At 39.2% G+C, this 21,894-nt stretch overlaps 1 protein-coding gene across 1 annotated transcript; it reads left to right on the top strand.

Annotated features, from left to right (window-relative positions):
* Nucleotides 1–413: 413 nt before the first annotated feature.
* GTPBP10 (GTP binding protein 10) lies at nucleotides 414–21,126 on the top strand. Its single transcript, XM_084784373.1, has 10 exons — nucleotides 414–520; nucleotides 2,426–2,619; nucleotides 4,377–4,468; nucleotides 5,130–5,274; nucleotides 9,599–9,672; nucleotides 12,424–12,476; nucleotides 14,708–14,815; nucleotides 15,485–15,562; nucleotides 16,746–16,869; nucleotides 20,388–21,126. Exons 1-10 carry the CDS (start codon nucleotides 488–490, stop codon nucleotides 20,594–20,596), a joined length of 1,110 nt encoding a protein of 369 aa, XP_084640499.1. The 5' UTR covers nucleotides 414–487; the 3' UTR covers nucleotides 20,597–21,126.
* The last annotated feature ends 768 nt before the right edge of the window (nucleotides 21,127–21,894 follow it).

The following is a 21,894-nucleotide window of genomic DNA, read 5'->3' as shown; positions in this document are numbered from 1 at the left end:
TCTGTGCTTCAAGTTTTCAGTGACTGGTTCCTGAAGGTAAAGCCTTGGCTAGAGATTACTCAGGTCGTCACCCAGCGGTCTCGTAGGGCTCTCGGTGTCCTTGACACGTTTGGTTTTACTCCTGTGGGAGGGTTTTTCACCGACAGAAAATCCTAGCACCTCAGCTACCATAAAAATGTGCGTGAAGCAGGACAGTCGCCAACGCATTGCGCTCAAAACGTTAGCTCCAGAAGTTCCTACTCTGAGTCCTACTGTTCCTTGGCCCTCTAACTAATACGTATCTCGACTTTGCATTCACTCTGCTTCCTCCACCCCTTGACATCTAGAAAGCCCAAAGCACTCGCCAGTCTTCCGCGAACGCACTAAACCACGCACGCGCAGATCCGCTGAGGCGTCACCTCGGCGACCAGTAGTGACGTCAGAAGGCGCGCCTAACCAAAACTTGTGCGGGTTCTGCGGCGGCCGGGAGTTCACCCGCCTCGAGCTCATGGTTCGCTGCGGCTGCGTGTTGTTGAGAAAGGTCCGTGTTGGCGTCCTCCTCCGCCCCCAGCTTTGGGGTCTCGCCGCTCTCCTTCCGGGTTATCTTTCCTCGGGTCCCTCTGTCCTGGGAGAAGAATGTGTCTCTGTTTGCTTAGGCCTGTTTGGGGTCCGGCTTTGGAGAATTCCTTTAAAAAAAAAATTCCCCAAGCATGTGGGAGGAGAACTGGGGTACCTGCCTGTGGTTCTGAAGGCTTTTTCTGGAAGCCTAAGTGTGGAATTGATGTGCCTCTTACGGAGATATCTAGTGCCTGTCGTTTTCATAACAATTCTCAACCAACAGCTTCGGTTAAAAAAATCAAAATGAACTAACTAGTCATGGTTTTTGAAAGCTAGACGTCATCTTACATACATAAGCCATTATGTTGTTACTAACAGCCATTAATCTCCTTACAAAGGAAATTCGTTAATAAAATTGACGAATCTAGGAAGTAAAGAAAAGGTCACATATTGAATACAGCTTTCAAAACCCTTAGCACTCGTATATCAGGGTCATCAAATCTTCAGGTTTTTAAGCCCCCAGATATTTTTAGTATCCAAAAGTGTGGCAGATTACCAAAAATGTGAATATTAATATAAAGAATTACTCTGTAATTTGGAAGCCTGGGATTATACCCAAGAGCTTTATACGAAGTTACTGATTTAGTGAGGGAAACTAAATGCAGTGTAAGATGTCAGAAGGTTTAATCCAATTTCTGAGGAAGCAAAGTCGGAGCAAGAGTCATGGAGAGCAGTATTCCAAGGGTACCTCAGATCATTAAGCCGGAAACCATATTTTAGTTTTATTATTTTGGAAATACATTGAAAATCCGACACCAGAAAGTGGTGGGTTTATGCTAGAAAAGAGCAGTGATAATATAAGAAGAGGAAACGGCGTGAGTAGAGTGGCAGAGAGACTGTGCAGAGAATGGGGGAACTTACAGCAAACAAAAATAATACTGGGAAGGTAGGGTGAGGGCTTTGAAGACAGTACTATGAATTTTACTATTTCATAAGCAGTAAAACCCCAAAGCCATGATTGTTTCTGAGTAGAGGGAAAACACATCAGGTTCATTTAAAGGAGGAAAAAGATGCTCTTAGCTCATGGTGGTGGATGCATTACAAATGGATGATGAAACATGGAAAGGCCATTTGGAGTTAACAGTCACGGTTCTAAGAGGACAGAGGTACTGGAAAGGAGTTAGGGTTTTGGAAAAGCAAAAATTACAGTAACAGAAAAAAAAAGCCATCCATTTGCTTAGTCTTGGTGAACAGATAAACTGGTAATTATATGAGGGAACAGATTTTTGTTGTTGATGCTTTTAAAATTTTATTTTGGTGGGATCATTCACTGATACCCACCAACAAGTTACTTATCTAAAGGGTTTCAAATGTAAATGAAATACAGTTCTGCTTTTAGTTGTTTTGAACTACTAAAGGTTATATTTTCTTTCTTTCTTTCATTTTTTCTTTTTTTCTTTTTTTTTGAGACAGGATTTCTCTGTTTAGTCTCAGCTGCCCTAGACTTACTCTGTAGACCAGACTGGCCTCGAACTCACAGCTATCTGTCTCTGCCTCCCGAATGCTGGGATTAAAGGCATGTACTACCACGCCCAGCAGAAGCTTATATTTTTCCTAGGTGAGAGTTAACTGGTACCTACTGAGATTCCCCCTGAGAGGTTTAGAATGAGCACAGGAGAAAGCATGGATAGGTGAATCTATTAATCATGGAAGGAGAGGGTCCTGGGAAGGGGGGTTGGGGAAAGGGGGTGATCTAAGAAAAGACTATACAGTTGCTATACTGAAAGCTTTGATTCTTTCTGCAAAGAAGCCTCAGGAGAGTGAACCGAGAACCGTTAAGTTGATAAGAACATGTGGTGTATAAATATTCTCTCTCTCTCTTTTCAAGTATGGGAACTTCATTGATAACGTAAGAATCTTCACCAAGGGAGGCAGTGGTGGAATGGGCTACCCTCGCTTAGGGGGAGAAGGTGGAAAAGGTGGTGACGTCTGGGTAGTAGCCCAAAAGAATATGACCTTAAAGCAGCTTAAGAACAAATATCCTCAGAAACGGTTTGTGGCTGGAGGAGGAGCAAACAGTCGGTAAGTGCTTATGCGATGATTTTTAGCTTCATGAGAATCAAATTCCTCAGGGGAAAACAGTATAGAATATAGCTACTAACATTTTTATATACAAATATAATATGTTACTAATAACTTGCCATTTTTTTGTGATTAATCAGGCATTAATCTCACATGACTATTTTGTTGGTTTTGACCTTTGCCCGTTTCTTCTGCCAGTCTCCCTTTTACATGTCTTCTGTGACACTAGATATGATCTGAGCCCACTTTCCACCAGACTTCCCCTGGGCAGAGTTTCAGCAATGGTACTGCAACTCACCATCATAAAAAGCCTTCCATTTATAATTCTGCCACCCAGATATAAATACTCTTTCCTTTGACTTGACTTTTCTAATACATTTCTGTGTTGTACAAAACAGTGATTATGCATTTGTATATTAGGTCCAGCATAAAGAAATAATATGCCCAAGGGGCATGTCCCATGAAAGCCTTCACTTACAAGGAAACTGAGACAGAGGGGAGGACATTCTAGTGGGACTCTAGATGAGAGAAGCATGGGAGAATGGCAAAGTAGAAGGATCCAGAGGGTCCTAGAAGCCTACAAGTAGAACATTATGATAGGCAGATTTGGGCACAGGGGTCCCGCTCAAACTAAGGCACCAGCCAAGGACAATACAGGCGGTAAACCTTAAACCCCTACCCAGATCTAGCCAATGGACAGAACACTCTCCATAGTAGAGTGGAGAGTGGGATATGACTTTCTCACATACTCTGGTGCCTCACCTTTGACCATGTCCCCTGGAGGGGGAGACCTGGTGGCACTCAGAGGAAGGACAGCAGGTTACCAAGAAGAGACTTGATACCCTATGAACATATACAGGGGGAGGTAATCCCCCTCAGGAACAGTCATAGGGGAGGGGAATAAGGGGAAAATGGGAGGCAGGGAAGAATGGGAGGATACAAGGGATGGGATAACCATTGAGATGTAACAAGAATAAATTAATAAAGGAGAAAAAAAATAAAAATAAAAAAAATAAAAGCAAAAAAAAAGAAGTTCAGAGGAAGAAATAAAGTCTCATTGGACACTAAAAAAAAAAAAGGAAGAAATAATATGAAAGCACAATATTTTACAGCCTCCTCTTTGTATTTAACCTTTTCGTGCCTAAATATTATTCAGAAAGCTGTGTATCACAGATTCGCAATTAACAGTTGATCTTTTGCCCTTTTAGGCGAATGTTGATCCTGGTTTTTTGCTCTGTTTTGTTTTTATTGCCATACTCACAGTGTATTAATGATATCTGTGTAGGGACTCTCACATGTTCAGTTTTTTTTTTTTTTTGACAAATTCTTACAAGTGGAGTTACTATTAAAATATTATACCAACATATTTTCATTATAGCAGCTTTAAAGTAGCCAGTTAGCTTCTTGTAACTTACGCACTGCTGGTTATGGTCAGTTTTTTAGACAGTTGACATTTTGCTGGGGTTTTCTACTTTACTTAGAGTGTAGCAGTCATCTTTGTATTTCAGATGTGCAATATATTAGTTCATTTCAGGTTAAAATGACTTTTAGTGGTTAACTTAATAACAGTTTATTTCCATGTTTATAGGACATAGTATGAAATTAAAAAAATAAGAATAATCTTTTCTTAATGTTTAACCTTTAATATCTGTACTAATGAGAAGGGTTGATTGTAAATACTTTGTAAGCCTTTGTAAATCATTTAATTTAGTGATGTTTTGTTGGTTTGTTTGTTGTTTGTTTGTTTGTTTGTGTAGAGTTAGTGCACTGAAGGGCCCCAAAGGAAAAGACTGTGAAATCCCTGTGCCTGTGGGTATTTCAGTGACTGATGAAAATGGTAAAGTCATAGGTGAGTGTTCTGTGGCTTCTAAGCTTCTGAGAAGTGAGCACATTTTCCAAAAATGAATCCAGGAAATAACTTCTTAACTTGCAGAAGAAAATGTTCTTTAACATTAAATTTACATTATTTATTTGTTTTGTGTGTTGTGACACAACACTCATGGAGGTTGGAGGACAATTTTCAGGAATCAGTTCTCTCTTCCCATCATGTGAGTTCATCACGGTTGGTGACAGTAACTTAACACACCAAGCTGTTTCACAGAAGAAAGGTTTTTCTTTTTAACATTTATAAGCTCTAGCTACAAGCTTACTAAAGTTTTTTTTTAATGTATCTAAAATATATCCAAAATTGTACTGCTCGATTTAAGATGGATTTAAAGAGGTAGGGATACTCCTGTTTTTAAGAGTAATCAGCTTCCTTTTAACTACTTAAAAAAGTTTTTCTGGACTCAGGATTTCTTTGCCTTGTGTCCATGCTACACTTTACCTCTGAGCCAGCCCTAGGGAGCTGATATCAAAAGGGTTATACTTTTAAAGATATTAAATCTTACAGTTTAGCTCTATAGATTTCTAAATTGGAATTTCGTGACATATATTTGTACAAAAACCCAAAATAAAACATATTTTTGGTTTTATTTACTAATGTTTGTTGTCTTTCTCTCCTCTTAAAGGGGAACTCAATAAAGAAGAAGACAGAATTCTAGTTGCTAAAGGTGGGCTCGGTGGTAAATTACATACAAATTTCTTACCTTTGAAAGGCCAGAAGCAAATAATTCACCTTGACCTAAAAGTCATAGCTGATGTTGGCCTAGTAGGGTAAGTGTCATTTATATTCTTAGACTGTGTTCAAAAAGACAATTCAAGACCACAAAATAAATGGAAATTTGGGCAGTGAGTATTTCTAGTTTATGTAGTTTGTATGTTAGTACTCTGTGCTAAAAGTACAATTGACTCTTAAAATTTTAAGAGGTGAGGTACAAATTCTAACAGTATATCTCTGTGATAAAAAGTCTGTATTCAGTTTCTTCCTCCCTTCCTTGCTTCTGTCCTTCTTGGGTCTCTATGTTTTACATGCTGGTTTGGAAATTACCATACATTTCCTGACCAACCTCAAACTAAACCTTCTGTTTCAGCATCTCAGATGCTGGGGTTACAAGTGTGGTGGTTGTAATGGAAACAGCCCTTGTAGGCTCATATATTTGAATACTTGGTTCTTAGGCAGTGGACTGTTGGAGAAGGATTAGGAGACGTGGCCTTGTTGGAGGAGGTGTGTCATTGCAAGGGCAGGGTTTAAGGTCTCAAAAGCCCACACCACTCTTAGATACTTCTCTTTGCCTCATGCTTGTGGTTCAAGATGTAAACTCTCAGATACTCCTTCAGTGCCATGCTGCCTGCCAGGATGGTCAGACTGTAATTTTCTGCAACAGTGAGTCCCAAATTAAACTCTTTCTTTTATAAATTGCCTTGCTCATGGTGTTTTGTCATGGCAAGAGAAAAATAAGTAAGACAACAGGCAGTAGATGCACGTGTATGCTCATCAGGATCTCTTCTACTTTATACTGCCTGGAAACCAAACCCAAGAATGCTGCTGCTCACTCTCAGGCTAGGTCTGTCTATGTCAGCCAATACAATCAAGATAGTCTCCCACAGACTTAGCTGCAGGCCAACCTAATTTAGATAATCACCTACTGAGACTCCTCTCCCCTGAATCTAGATTGTGTTAGGTTGACAATTAAAAGTAAACATCACAGTCATCATCCTTGGCTCTGCATGTAACTTTTGATTCCTGTAAAACTTAACTATAATAGCCTCTTTGTTGACTGTTGACTTCTTATTTTGTATTATTTGCATATTATATGTTATATGCCTTAGATGACATAAAAGCTACATATATTTGTTATATAATGTGTGTGTGTGTGAGAAGGGGGGTCGGGAGGGAGAGAGGAAGAGGGAGAGAGAGACTGGAGAGCTGGATCAGTGGTTAAGAGCATTTGATGTTCTTGCAGAGGACCTGGGTTAGTTCTCAATATCTTCATGATAGCTCAAATCATTTTCATTTAGTTACAGGACTTCCTTTTTTTTCTTTCTTGATTTCTTGGACCCATTCATCATTCAGAAATGAGTTGTTTAATCTGTATGAGTTTGTATATTTAGTAGAAATTTATTTGCTTTGAATTTTAAATTTTATTACATTGGTCAGATAGGATACAAGGAGTTATTTCAATCTCTGAGTTAGTAAAGATATGTTTTGTGTCCCAGGATGTGGAATATTTTAGAAAAGTGTCTGTGTGCTGCTGAGTAAAATGTATATTCTTTGTGTTTGAGTGGAATATTCTGTAAATATCTGTTAAAGTCCATTTGATATATGATGTAGATTAATTCATTCTGATGTTTCTGTTTAATATTTGTTCAGATGATCTGTCTAGTAGACAAAATGGAGTATTGAAATCATCTATTAATGGATTGATGTTAATCTGTATTTAAACTCAGAAGTACATATTTTATGAAACTGGGTTCCCAAGCATCTGGTACATACATGTTTAGCATAGTAATGTCTCTTGATTAGAATGAAGTGTCCCTTCTTATCTCTTATGATTAGTTTTAGTTTGAAGTCTATTTTGTCAGCTATTAAGATGTGACTCCCGCTTGCTTCGTGGTCCTGTTTACTGGGGTACTGTTGTACATCCTCTTATTCTATGACAGGGCTTATCTTTAAAGATAAGGTGTGCTTCCTTAAAACTGCATATAGATGAATTTTATTTCTTGATCCATTCAGTCAGTCAGCCTGTGTCTTTTGATTGAGGAATTGAGGGCATTGATATTTGAAGTTATTCTTGAGGTGTGTGTTGAGTGGTCACTGTGTTGTTGGCTTGGGGGCTGTCTGTGTTTTCAGTGCTACTCTATGTTCTCGTATTTCCTTCCACAGCCTCTTGTGCTCATTCCTTTCTTCAGCCTGAATACTGCTTCCTGATTTTCCTTAGGCGTAGTTTATTAGATAGACATTTTTAAGAAAGTTTTTCTTTACCCTTCAATTATGACAGATAAGCTGGCCTTTATAGTCTTGTAGGATGTGGAATGCATTGCTCTGGCCTTCTATGTTTCCTTTGAGAAAACAACTGTTATTCTGATGAGTTTTTCTTTACATGTAGCTTGTGCTTTTTCTCTTCAACCTTTCAATGTGCTTCCTTGTTCTGTGCCTTTTTAACTACAATGCTCCATAGAGGCTTTCTTTTCTGGTCTTGTCTCTTTGGTGTTCCATGTGTTATTTGTATTTTTATGGTTGGGTTTTTCCTTAGTTTGGCAGTTTTTATCTGTGATCTCATTGAAGCTCTGGTCTATGCTGTTGATTTGGGATTCTCCTCCCTCACCTGTACCTATAACTAGAAAGTTTGCCTATAATAGAAAGGTTTTTTTTTATGATGTCCCACATTTCCTGAGTGTTTCTGCACTCCCCTACTCTGTGTTTTAATTTTTCATATTCCTCGTCTATTTTGTTTAGATCCTCAAGTTTAGCTTCGATTCCCAATATTCTGCCTTCTGTTTGTTTCATTCTATTGCCCTTTCAGCTTACTAATTGAATTACTGGGCTTTTCAGTTCCATCTTCACTTTAGTCTAAGTCCTCTTCCAAGTACTGGGTGGTATAAGTTTTATTGTTCTAGAGAACCCTGACTAATAAACTATGCCTTGATTTTTTTAAGGTTGTGTTTCATAGGTTACTGATATACTTTTAATCTGCATGACATTAAGAACAGCTTTTCAACGGTTAATACACAGTTTACCCAGCCAACTTTCCAGTGACACGTATATCATTTCTAATTTGTTGCAATTATAATTAACTTTGCAAAAATTTGTCTTAAAAAGTTATCAAGAGACCATCGAGATGGCTCTGGGCAAACCTTGACAGTTTGTCTTTGATGTTTGCAACCTACATGGCGAATAAAGAAAATCAGCTCCCAAAAACTGTCTTCTGACTTCTACACATGTACTGTGGCAGTTGCATGTCCACACTCAAATATACAAACACAAATAAATGTAAGAAAAATATGTGTACAACTGGAGAGATATATACTATTATTTGAAAATGTTCACAATCCAAAACACATTCATGTTTTGTTAGTGTTTGGCTAAAGGTAGTGAATTGTGGGACTAAAGAGCACGCTCACCACTGGGAGCACTGGCTGTTCTTTAGAGGACCTGAGTTGAATTCTCAGCATCCACATGGTAATCAACCATCTGTGACTCCTGGGCCTCCAGCTTCCTCTTCTGGCCTCAGCAGGCACTGTGGGCTGCCCAGCATGGATGCTGGGAACAGAACTCTTCTTCTGCAAAAGCAGAGTAGACTCTTCTTATCCCCACAGCGTTTTTCCAGTCCTGAATGTTTTATTTTGTTTACATAAGTTTAAAAAATAAGTACTTTATTTATATAAAGTATATTTTTTTCTCAAGGTTTCCAAGATTTTTTAAACTTAATATCTTGTGGTGACAGATTGAAGAATTGACTCTTATGCCTCCTGAATGTAGAGTATACATTCTACTACTGAGCTGTAAAATTCCTATATCTAAATTTTAGTTCCATAAATAGTCAAGATTCTACTTTTTTTTCCCTTGTTTTTCTTTTTTGGTTTGGAAGCAGAGGCAGGCATATCTCTGTGAGTTTGAGGCTAGTCTGGTCTATAGAGTGAGTTTTAGGAAAACCAGGCCTATACAGAAAACCAAATTATTCCATTAATAGTGGCACAAACCTTTAATCCCAGCACTGAGGAGACAGAAGCAGGTGGATCTCTGAATTAAGTCTACAAAGCTGATTGCAATACAGCCAGAGCTACACAGAAAAACCTGGCTCAGAGAAAAGCAAAATCATACAGAACAAACAGACAAAAAGGGGCAGGGGGCTGTTTCTCTATATATCCCTGGTGGTCATGAAACTCTGTAGGCCCAGAAGATCTTGAACCTGCCTCTGAATAAAGTTGGCTAGTGCATGAGACTTTTCTTAATCTACCTCATTGTTAGGCCTCGCTTTCCCAGGTTCACACTGCCAACCAGAGCAGTAAACACTTGAAATGCTGGGGATTCAGAAAGATGCAACTATTAGTTATCCTGGTATTTGTTGTAACACACACATACAATGTATTCTTTCAGATTCCCAAATGCTGGAAAGTCCTCCTTACTAAGTCGAGTTTCCCATGCGAGGCCTACGATTGCAGATTATGCATGTAAGTATAACGGGTGTACTTCAATGTGTGGGACGCGTTTCTTTGCGTAAGACTAACCCAAATTCGGAGGTTAGCTGCAGCTTGAAAGCTCTCAGCAGTGAGAACCCATGCATTTCCTTTTTATCTTTCAGACTGCTACAGCCCTCACAAAAGTTTCTTGTCCTTTTTAGGAACTTTGCTGCATTTATTCCTCTGTTAGACACTTACTTGGTTTATATAGGATCTTAAAGCTACTTAGCTCATGTTATAGACCATGGGAAGACAGACATTAATGTTTTATTAATTTTATAAGAATTTCTTTCTAGGAACCATATTAGACTATGTTGCTAGAAAAGCTGGTAAACAAACAGAAATGTTGCGACATCAGCTATGTGTGCCTGTCACTGATAACTAAATATAAGGGAAGGAGAGTGTTTGCTAGAGCATAGGCAGCTGCTGGAGGCCTCTTGAGGGAATGTGCTTAGGCTGAGACATGGATACTAATTATGACTAATCAGACTTTAGACTAGAGGAAAAGGCCGTAAAGTCATGAAAGCGGCCTGCCCTTGGTCAGCAGTTACAGAAGTTTGTCTAAAGAAAATGAAGTAAGGGACAGAGGGAGGGACATGAGAATAAAGGCGGATTAACCCGAGGGACCACGCGGATTGTCTTTCTTCCTCTTAACTCTCGACCGTATTTAGACGACTATGCAAGGGATAAAACAGACTTTCCAAAAGTTCTCTTAGCCTATAATATTGAAATTGGTTGGTGTGAAGCATTAATGAGTCTAAAAAGACGTGTTAATGTGTTAGTGCACTAGTTAGATGAGCTACAAGGAAAAATTAGGTTAAAGGTATTGACTGAGTATATGATTAAAATATTTGACATTATTAAACAAAACAAAAAAAAAAAACCCCACAGAATGGCAGTAATCTGGAAAATAAACCATTCAAAACTTAGAATTTGGTGAATTAGTTCATGTAAAACTCTTATTAGTTACATGGTCGATGTTTGTTACCACACCTGGGACTCGTTAAAAGAAAAACAGAGGTGTTCTAGTGTGTTTTCTCTTGCTGTGATAAACACCATGACCAAATCAATTTGCAAAGGAAAAAGTTCATTTGGATTACAGGTTATAACCCATCATCAAGGGAAGCCAGGGCAGGACCTCAGGGCAGGAGCTTGAAGTAGAAACCACAGAGGAATGCTGCTTACTGGCTTGCTCAGCTACCCTTCCTATATACCCAGGACTACCTGTTCAGGGGTTGCATTGCCCACAGCAGACTAGGGCTTACTCCATCAGGGGGTGTGTGTGTGTGTGTGTGTGTGTGTGTGTGTGTGTGTGTGTGTGTGTGTGTGTGTGTGTGCGCGTGCGTGCATGCGCGCGCCGCTGTTTTTATTGTTGTTTTTAAACAAAATCCCAAACATAGGATTTTACCAGTAAAGACTAAGAAGCCAGATGCTGGGGTGAAAGCCAAACTGAATGCCCCTCCTTTCTACTTCCTGTGCAATTCTCTATCCATCCTCTGGACTTCCTCTCACTTTCTGTGGTTTTCCCATATGTTCATTCCCTATTAACTGGTTGCTTACTCAGCCTCTTGACCTAGGGTTGACATTATTTAATTCTGTTTACAGAAAGCTCTTGAACCAATGTTTTGTGCTAGGGCTGAGCCACACAATTACATGTTTATAATAAACAGAGTTCTTGGATTAAAGGATGTGCTAGGGCTGAGCCACAGTACAACTAGAAACAGGTTTTTCCAGTACACAATCTTGGGGTTCACAGTGTGATCAAATATTCTGCAACATACTTGTGTGTGTGTGTGTGTGTGTGTGTGTGTGTGTGTGTGTGTGTGTGTAAGGTATTGAGTGAATATGATATATTTGCCCTTATTAAACAAAAAATAATCTGGAAAATAATATAAATATGTATAAATATAAATAAAATAGCCATTCTGTTGGGGTTTTTTGTTTGTTTGTTTGCTTAATAATGGCAAATATAATATCATTTTCAGTCAATACCTTTAACCTAATCTTTTGCTGTATGTCATCTAGCTACTGCACTAGAATACTAACTACTCTTTCTAGGTTCATTAATGCTTTAGTATGTTTCCAATGGCAGTAACTTTTCAATTGACGTCCCCTTTTGTCAGGTTTGTCAAGTTGACAGGTCAGATTAGCTATGACAGAAGGAAAGACAAAAAGTCCCAGGAGAGGCCTAGTATAGCAATGATAGGCATATGAACAGCTCAAGAGAGCAGGCCAGAGAATTTTACTGGGCCCTGTGAGGCAGCTTAGTGGGTAAAGGGCCTTGCTGCTGAGCCTGACAGAGTTCAGTTTTACACTTGGTGGAAAGAGACAATTAGTCCTGTAAGTTGTTCTCTGACCGCCACATGCATACCATTCCATGTGCAAGTCCCCTCCCCCAAATAAATGCATAAATACATACAGGTAATGACTCTTTAAGGAGAAAGGATAGAAAATTTTTACTGCAAAACCAGTGATTGTGATCAGAACCTAAATTCTGGTCCCCCAAAATTCTTAAACTGCCCCTGGCCAGACAATAGGACTTTAGGCCAGAGCACAGATGTCTCTGTCTTTTTTAAAGGAAAATGCAAATGAAAGAGATAACTGTAGCTTCCATTTCAACAAATTAAAATGAGTTTAAATATGCAGAAGATAGATATTATTCATTCTATATATAATGTTCACATTTTTCTAGAGAATTAGTCTTTTATTTGTTCCTTAATTTACTGCTATTTTTCCTTTCAGTTACAACACTAAGGCCTGAGCTTGGAAAGATTATGTACAATGATTTCAAACAGGTTGGTCTTTTATTTATTTATTTATTTATTTATTTTAGTAGTAGAGCTTTTAAAAATATATTTTTTATTATTTACATACATGTGTATATATGTTTTTGCTGGAAGTCAGATGGGTGTCATATTCACTGTCACTGGAGTTATAGGCAGTTGTGAGCTGCCTGGGTGCCAGAAATTAAACTCAGATGCTCTCTGAGAACAGTATGTGCTTGTAACTGGTAGTAGGGCTTTTGTATTTACATGCATCTATGGTCCTGGAGGAAAAAACAAACAGACTTTTTTTTTAATGATAAGTAAAACTGTGGACAAAGTAATTCAGCCCAGTAGTATTATAGTAAAACAAAAATTTTATTTTTTTCCGGTGGTTATGGTCACTTCATACCTATAGAATTATGTCTTTGTTATGTCTTCCCTAGTCTGTTCTTAGTACATATTCGTGTTTTACCACCACAGGGATTGTTAATCTCCAGTTTTTGAAAGGACTTTCTATAGAAATTATAGTACTTCTGTGGGAGCTGTTTCTGGTTCTAAGGGAAAAGGTTTCATTGCGGTTTGCTTATATTCTTCGTAGGGAAGAACTGTAGAGTTTCTTTACATATACAGAGCAGCCTGCACGCTCACATGTCTAGCAGCTTGATTCATAATTACTAGAACTTGGAAACAATCAAGATTCTCAGTATGTGAATGGACTGTGTTATACCTGGAGAATGGAGTAGTCAGTTTTAAAAATTAATGGATTATGAAGCCAGGAAAACATAAAATCTTGAGTGCATAAAGAAGCCAAAAGGCTATCTTCTTCCGATTTCAACTCCTCATGTTCTGGTAAAGGTGAACTGTGGCAAAAGCAAAAAGGTCAACTTTGCCAAGATAAAGCAGAAAGGAAGGATGAGTAGATGAAGCCCAGAGGATTCTTGGGATAAGGCAATTATCCCATGTGATACCATCACTAATGATGCATTAGCTATTCGTCAAATTGTACAGCATACACAAGATCTAGGATGAACTCCATGTGAAGTATGGACCTTAAATGGCAATGATGAGTGAGTCTGCTGATGAAATTCTCAGGCACAATTCAAAAGACCTGAGTAGTGGTGTAATGTCGAGAGAATTAGAAAACAAAACACACCAACTGTTAGAGTATTAAATTCTAAATAAACTTACAGCATATAGTGTATGTTGAACATAACGAACAATATTTAGAAGAAAATAACATTATTTATACCTAATGTTAAGGGATATCAATGGAAATTTCTGAAGGAAATTTTGATGTGCACACACCTCCATCATACAGCCAGAGCCTCCCTTCAGACTCAGGGTTCTTTCCACAGTGAGCATGGCTGTTGTGCTTCTTCCGTACCACATCTCCAATCATCTGGGCGGGCTAGGGACCGTAGTAACAGACTATGCCGGGTCCCCAGAGACTTCACTCTGGATGTCTTGTGGATTGCCCTGACTATTTGTTTGTAATAGCATTCCCTCCGTGATGGTGATGGTGCACAGCAAGGCTTAAAAGTGTGAAGCGACTGTTAATAATTGTGACCTGCAGGATGATGCGGGTACTGCATGTTTCACTGTGTAGGAATAGCCAGTAGTCTTGCTGGCATTAAGTGAGCAGAAAAGGAGCAATGCTGCCATTTACAAATGGAATATAAACCTTAAAATACAGAGCTGTATTTGCTAAATGGGAATCCTAATGAATTCTTTTAAAAGCTGTGGTTTTATAAAAAATTCTTAAGTGCAATATAGCTTATAGAACTACAGACTAACAGGGTCAGTGTGATGGCTCTATAGGTAGAGGAGCTCACACGCCGGCCTGATGACGGGATTTCAATTCCTGGATCCCACAAGTGGCAAGAGAAAACCGATTGCCTAGAGTTGTCCTCTGCCTGTCCATATATTCTAGTTCATGTGTGCCTTCACAATCCAAACATCTACACACTAATTTATTAATCATTTGAGTTAAGAGAAAGAAAAAGAAGGAAATTACATACTTATATTATTAGTAAAGTAAAAGTTAAAGTAATAAATATTAAACTAACCCCCCAGTATCTACAAGTTGGTAGACTAATGTGTTAAATAGTACTCACATATCTAATAAAAGATTTCAACATTTATTTCAAGGATGTCATAGAGTGATTGATTAGGAAATATATATGAAATTTGAGAATTTGGGAATAAATTGAACTTGGTTTCATTTCTTTTTCTTTATCATCAAATCATTAATTTTGTATTAGATTTCAGTAGCTGATCTCCCAGGTTTGATAGAAGGAGCACATATGAACAAAGGAATGGGCCACAAATTCCTCAAGCATTTAGAGAGAACCAAACAGCTGCTTTTTGTTGTAAGTCATATACATATTAATGTAACATGTTTTTCCTAGAAATGCTTTGTAAGTAAGATTAAAGATAATGTGCTACAAACCATGTTTTCATTATTGATGGACTGTTATATATCTTATGGTAGTGCCAAATGGTGTCACAACCTGATTACATCACAGCCATCTCAGGTGTGTGATCACACTCTGAATTCACACAGTGATAAAATCATTGGCTGCGTCCTCAGGATGTTGCCCTGGTATTAAGCAGTATGTGACTGTACTAGTAAACATCACTCCAGTATGTTTCAATGGGGGACAGTACAGTAGGTAATATTTGTTTGTAACATGGGGAGGGAATGTCTTTGCGACTGTATTGTGTGTACATTTGGCCATCTTATCAAGGTTTAACTCCTTGAGATTTTGGCATACTCTTATGTAGTATCTTTCATCCTTAGTTTGTGATGCTTGAGTCAGGATGAGATTGCCTGTGTTGATATCAGTCATCTTTACTAGTTTTTCATCAGTGAGTCCTTTTATAGTAATGCTTATAGTTATTATGACAACTCAATTTCTATATTGTATTGAATGACTAAATTGTCACTAAAGTTAAGAAGTTATTAAATTATTGAGAGAAAACATTTCTAAACATAAAACCAAACTATTTTATGTTCTGTGTTTTTTCTCTCTTTTTAGGTTGATATTTCTGGATTCCAGCTTTCTTCTGTAACTCCATACAGAACAGCCTTTGAAACTATAATACTTCTTATGAAGGTAACTTTTCTGATTTCCTGTGTTCTGCATCTAGCCCACTAAGTAGCCATGTCACACAGTAATCAGAATAACCACCTTTTAAAAAGATTTTTGTATTAGTGAAAAAATCAAAGTTGAGAGCCACGCATGGTGGCGCACACCTATAATCCCTGCAGAGGCAGGCAGATCTCAGAGTTCAAGGCTACATAGAGAAACCCTGTCTCGGGAAAAAAAAAAAAATTAAAGTTGCTATTTTTAGTTCTTCAATATTCACCCATTCTTCAAACTCTTACATGGCAACACACCCTCATGTGCTCCATGTCCCCTCACAGTGAATCTTTTCTTCTGCTCTGGCATCTTCTTGAAACATTCTCCACTCCCACACTTTCCTCACTTTTTTTTCTTCCTTTTGGAGGTACTGATGATCCACCATGAATGCTACCCAAGCACTCTACCACTGAGCTGCTATCCCAGCACTTTTCTTAGCATTTAAACAGGAGAGGTAGTGTATGAGCTTACCTGCTGTTGTTGTTTCTCATCGCTCACAGTGAAGGTGCCTTGGCTGCCCAGACTGTAACTGATGGCCAGATCTTCTGCTTATGCTTTAGACTAGATACTTACTAGCAGCTGCAGTTGAATGCTGTGTTAACCACTCAAAGTAAGAGACCAAAACTCCCCCAACTTTTAAAAATCCTTTAGCTACCTCCATGACTTTATTGAAGTTTACTTTTAAGTATATATACCTTTTCCAAGAATGCAACAGACATTCAGTTGTAATAATTAGCATATAAGTTATCTCTGTTGAGTGTTACCTGTGTTTGACTCTGGGCACAAAATGAGCTGCTTCTGGGAAGTCATATGAGTTAACATTCTGTTCATATTTAGCAAGAAGTATTTGCTGACTTTGCTTTGTTAGTTTATAGTTATTGGAATTTATTGCCTTGTATGATATGAATGGGCTGTAGAGAAAGATCATCATAATCTCCATTGATAAATATACTGTTAGCCAGAGTGGTGGCACATGCCTGTAATCCTAGTACTCGGGAGGCAAAGTCAAGCAGATTGCTGTGAGTTCGAGGCCAGCCTGGTCTACAAAGTGAGTCCAGGATAGCCAAGGATACACAGAGAAACCCAGTGTCAGGAAAACAAACAGACAGACAGACAAACTGTTATAAAATTAGTTGGTTATTCATTTTATTTAAAGGAGTTGGAGTTATACAAAGAGGAACTGCAGGCAAAACCTGCACTCTTGGCAGTTAACAAGATGGACTTGCCGGATGCCCATGTTAAATTTCAGGAACTGATGAATCAGCTCCAGAGCCCTGAAGGTAACGCCAGCATTCACTTCATCTGTCAGCGGGACTAGCTGTGTGAAGAGTGTGGTGGGGACTTCTGCTTTTGGTTTTTTGGTGGAGGGGTTAAGTTTTTGAGTTTCCTGTAGCCCAGGCTTGCTTCACATTCACTGTTTTGCTAAGGATCACCTTGAATTTCTGCCTCTACCTCCCAGGTACTGGAATTATGGGCATGTACTACCACAGCCAATGATAGTGAAAAAAAATCATGAGGAAGAAAAGTAATAGTTTCTACTCTAAGGAACTATATTTGAAGAAAGAACACATAATTTATGAAGCCCTGAAATAGCACTGAGCCTACATTATCAGGTCTCAGAATGAGTACAGTTAAGTTAGAGAAAGAAAAGAAAAATTACTTAGGTCAGAAAGGTTAGGCTTTATAGAACTGAAATTTATATGGCTAGAGTGTGAGAGAGGGCCAAGAGCGATGTCCCAGCCATTGGGAGCACATGCTGTTCTTGTGGAGGACCAGAGTCTGGTTTCCAGCATCCATGTCAGGGGCCTTGTAACCAGCCGTAACTCTAGCTTCTGGGGAATCTGATGCTTCTCAGGCTCACACAGACATCTCCACACCCAATGTCCAGTCATGCATTTAACTAAAGATAAGATAAAACTTCTTGTTTGTTTCTTGGGTTTTGTTTTGTTTTGTTTGTATTTTTAGATGGGGTCTCATTATGTAGCTCTGACACTCTAGAAATAGCTGTGTAGACCAAGCTAGTTTTAAAATCATAGATATCCACCCGCCTCTACCTCCAGAGTGCTGCAATTAAAGTTATATACCATTGTGAGTAGCTAAAAATAAACTCTTTTTTTTTTTTTTTAAAGAAAACAAAACCAAAATACTGGAGATGTGGGTAAAAGGAGAAAAAGTCAGCAACTGTCTGTTAAACTTAGCAGGTTTTGTCAGCCCTGGAACTTTCTTTCACTAGTACACAATATATTTTAACAAACTTAGAGTTTTACCTTTTTTTTTTCTTATTTTCTTTTTTGAGATTGTATATATATATGGGTGTTTTGTCTGCATGTATGTCTGCACCATATGCATGTCTGGTGGAAAGTGTCAGATCTTCTGGGTCTGGAGTTTCAGACAGCTCTTGGCTGCCATGGTGGAACTGAACCTGGGTTCTCTGGAAGAGCAGCTAGTGCTCCTAACTGCCGAGCCAGCCCTCCAGCCCCTAGAGCCAGTTTCAAACAGGTTTTTCATTTTATTAACATTAACTTCGTAGCTCTGAAGAATATTAGTCTTTAGAAGAGAACATTTGGTCCTGTGTTTATGTGAACTGAAAATAAATCCAGTGACTAAAAGTATTTATCTGAAAATTCTTAAATGGAAATATTTCCACTGTATGAAGAAACTTGGAGGGACTGTCTCAGTCATTCTTCTATCGCTGTGAAGAGACCCTGACAACTCTCATAAAGGAAAGCACTTACCTGGGGCCTGTTTACAGTTTCAGAGGCTTAGTCCATTGTTGTTAAGAAAAATGCTTTTAATATTTACTATTAATGCATATAATTATTACAGCATTTACTATTTAACCCACTATTATATCAATATAAGTACACAGACACCCATTAGATTCTTTTTTTTTTTCTGAGACAGGGTCTCTCTGTGTATCCTTGGCTGTCCTGGACTCACTTTGTAGACCAGAATGGCCTCGAACTCACAGCGACCCACCTGCCTCTGCCTCCCGAGTGCTGGGATTAAAGGCGTGCACCACCACCGCCTGGCTTTTACCCATTAGATTCTTCATATGCCTATACACTGCAACTGGGCAGAAACTAACCCCCTGAGCTGTCTGATTATCTCCCAGCCCCACATCACGTGCCACTTGCTTTAATTATTCCTATCTGGGCCACTTTCCATCCAAAATCCCAAAATACTTGCACATGTTTACCATCTGGCTGCTTCTCTCTATTTACCAATGCTCAGAGCAGGCTCCTCCCAGCCACGTGCTTCTAGTTCCTGTTTAACCCATGATGACTCTTTCCTCTTCTCCTGTCTCTCCTCTTCCTCTCCCATGATCCTCTGCTTTCCCAAGCCCTCGAACCTTAGCTCCACCTACCCCTACTGCTCTTCTGCCCTGCCCAGATGTAGGCATTTATTGACCAATCAGGGATAATTCGGAGACGAGGTTACACAGCATTACTTGGTGTCGATGAAGTTTGCTTGTAGAACAGTGAAGATCTTGGGGGCCAAGCAATTAACAAATACAAAGCACCAGACAGTACCACGACACATTATCATCACGATGGCACTGTAGCAGTAGCTGAGTTACAACGTGATCCACAGACAGCAAGACAGAGACAGATGTGCCCCCCCACACACACACACACGACGCACTTCCTCCAACAAGGCTATGCCTCCTAACCCTTTCAGACAGCCATACTACAGGTGACTCAAATATATGAGGCTACACAGGCCATTCTTGTTCAAACCACCACAGGGACTCTCCACAGATGGAACACTGACTGCTGTAGAACACGCTGATCCTGTGGTGATGGTGCTTCCAGCTTCTGGGGTCTAGGAGAGGACCTCATGCACAAATGGCAAGCGGCCACCTGCCCTTAAAGAATCCTGCTTCTTTCCCTTCTGTTACTGTGGTAGCTGGGGAAAACAGACTTTCACATGCTAGTAAAATCAACAGCACCAAGTCATTTTCCTTCTCTTGAGAATCATCCCCCTGCATCATGTCCATGGCAGAACTGTCCCTGAGTTAGTAAGTTAGTCTTGGGACATCAGCCTTCCTTACTAGTCTTCATTCCCTAATCTCATGTGCCTTATCTGCTCAGCGTTTCTCCTGGCCTGCTGAGCTTGCACGTGGTAGTGCTCAAGAGCAGATAGGAGCTTTGGGCCACAGTGGTTGAGTTTGTCCCTCTGGGCTTTCTTAGGGATTTCTTTATAACTTAGACGGCAGGCTCCATGATGATTTCACTCTGCCCATTTTAGTTTATATGGCAGTTGGCCCATGCAGTCAGTATGCTGCCCCCATCCTCCACTGTTGTGGTGTTAGGGAGAAGATAAAGCCTTGTAGCTTCTGTTAGCCACTAAGTGGCTCAGATAAAACAATCTGTGCTTAACTATTTGGCCTCATGCTGCAGTTTTTAAACTGAAGCCTGGCCTCCATTTAAATAGTGAGAAGCCTGTGCCTGAGAGAAGTTAAAACGCAAATGTGTTCTAAGGGAAGCAGGAATGTTCCAAATGATGTCACTGTTTTTATGGAAACTTTCAGAGTATCTATTTTTCCTCATTTTATTTGGCCTCCTCAAACAAATTTTATTATTTAAGTATTGCCGTGACTTATCTAACTTTTTCCTTATTTGGTTTAAACTAAACACTTGTTTATGAAGTCCCTACCGTGGGCTAAGGACCACCCTTGCCCAAGAGCTTGTTCGCTAGGGCAGAGCAGGGATGGAGTTCCAGTGCTAAGTTGTCAGTCCCGTAGTTTTGACTGAATTTTTAAAAGGCAATGAAAATCACCTGTTCTTTGTTTCAGATTTTCTGCATTTATTTGGGAAAAACATGATTCCAGAGAAGGCTGTAGAGTTCCAGCATGTCATCCCTGTCTCAACAGTTACTGGAGAAGGCATTGAGGAATTGAAGAAGTGTGTGAGGAAAGCCCTGGATGAACAGGATGACAGGGAAAATGATGCACATCACAGGGAACAGTTGCTTAACTTGCAGATTCCTAGCACAGCAGCTTAGGGTGAGCCACAGCAAAGCGCAGCATTTAAGTCTAGTAAAGCCTTAGGATAGGATATTATTGGTTCTTAGGAAGAAGAGAATCATGTTGTTTCAAACACGGATGAGCCTGGGATGCATCCAGCAAGACAAATATCACATGATCTCACCTACATGTGAATCTTAAAAACAAATTGAACTGGTAGAAGTCCTGAAAAGTGTGCGTTACTTATAGTGTAAATGGGAGCTAGAAGGTTGAGAGATGTTGGTCAAGAGATACAGAGTTTCTGTTAAGCTCTCCAGCTCTGTTGTGTTCCTTGTTGTTGATAGTTAGAACCATGTATGTATTTATATTTTGAAAATTTGTAAGAAAGTAGATTTCAAGTGTTCTGACCACAATAAAAGAAAAGTCTGAAAAAAAATATATTTTAAAAAAGCTTGATTCTGTATTTCAAAACATTCTGTGTATGATAAAGATAATTGTATAATTTTGTGTTGATTAAAAATGGTAGTAAAATTATATTAATATAAAAGCTTTTTCCACATTTTAAAAAGTTATCAGTAAGTTTCTTGATTAGGTGTCATCATTCAGGAAGATAATTTTTTCTCCTCCTCCTCTTCTGGTTTTACCACAGCAAGGAGATTTCTTTTTGCATGAAGTCTACACAAGACTCTGACTGGGCCAGCAAGCACACCAAGACCAGCAGGCTCTATATTGTAGACCTAATGTGGGTAGTGCCTGGGTCTCATCCATTGGTGGGAGTGCAGCCTCACAGTCTGGCTAATGGCTAATTGGATCAAAGGGCAACTGTTCAGCAAACATGAGTCCTCACTGGCTAAACTATTTTGATTTTAAAGTTTCTCACAATAGGCAGTAAACTTCGAACCCCTACCAAGACCTAGCCGACGAACACGATATTCTCCACTGTTGAGTGGAGAGTGAGATCTGATTCTCACGTGAACTCTGGTGCCCCTTTTCTGACCATGTCCCCTGGATGGGGAGGCCTGGTGGCACTCAGAAGAAGGATAGCAAGTTACCAAGAAGAGACTCAATAATCTTAGAGCATACATAGGGGGAAGAAGTCTCCCTCAATCACAGACATAGGGGAGGGGAGAAGGGGGGAAGTGGGAGGGAGGGAGGAATGGGAGGAAACGGGAAGGGCTAACAATCAAGATGTAATATGAATAAATTAATTAAAAAATAAAAAATAAAAAAATAAAGTTTCTCACAACTACTCCCTCTTTATTATATAACTTACTATTATTACATTACTTTTCAAATCTAGGCATCATATGTTGGCCATTTAGGAAGAGTAAATTAC

Source organism: Acomys minous (genome assembly GCF_964271855.1).
Source record: "Acomys minous genome assembly, chromosome: 6".
Taxonomy (NCBI): Eukaryota; Metazoa; Chordata; class Mammalia; order Rodentia; family Muridae; genus Acomys; species Acomys minous.
The sequence above is the reverse complement of the archived record's forward strand: the minus strand, read 5'-3'. Positions and strand labels throughout refer to the sequence as shown.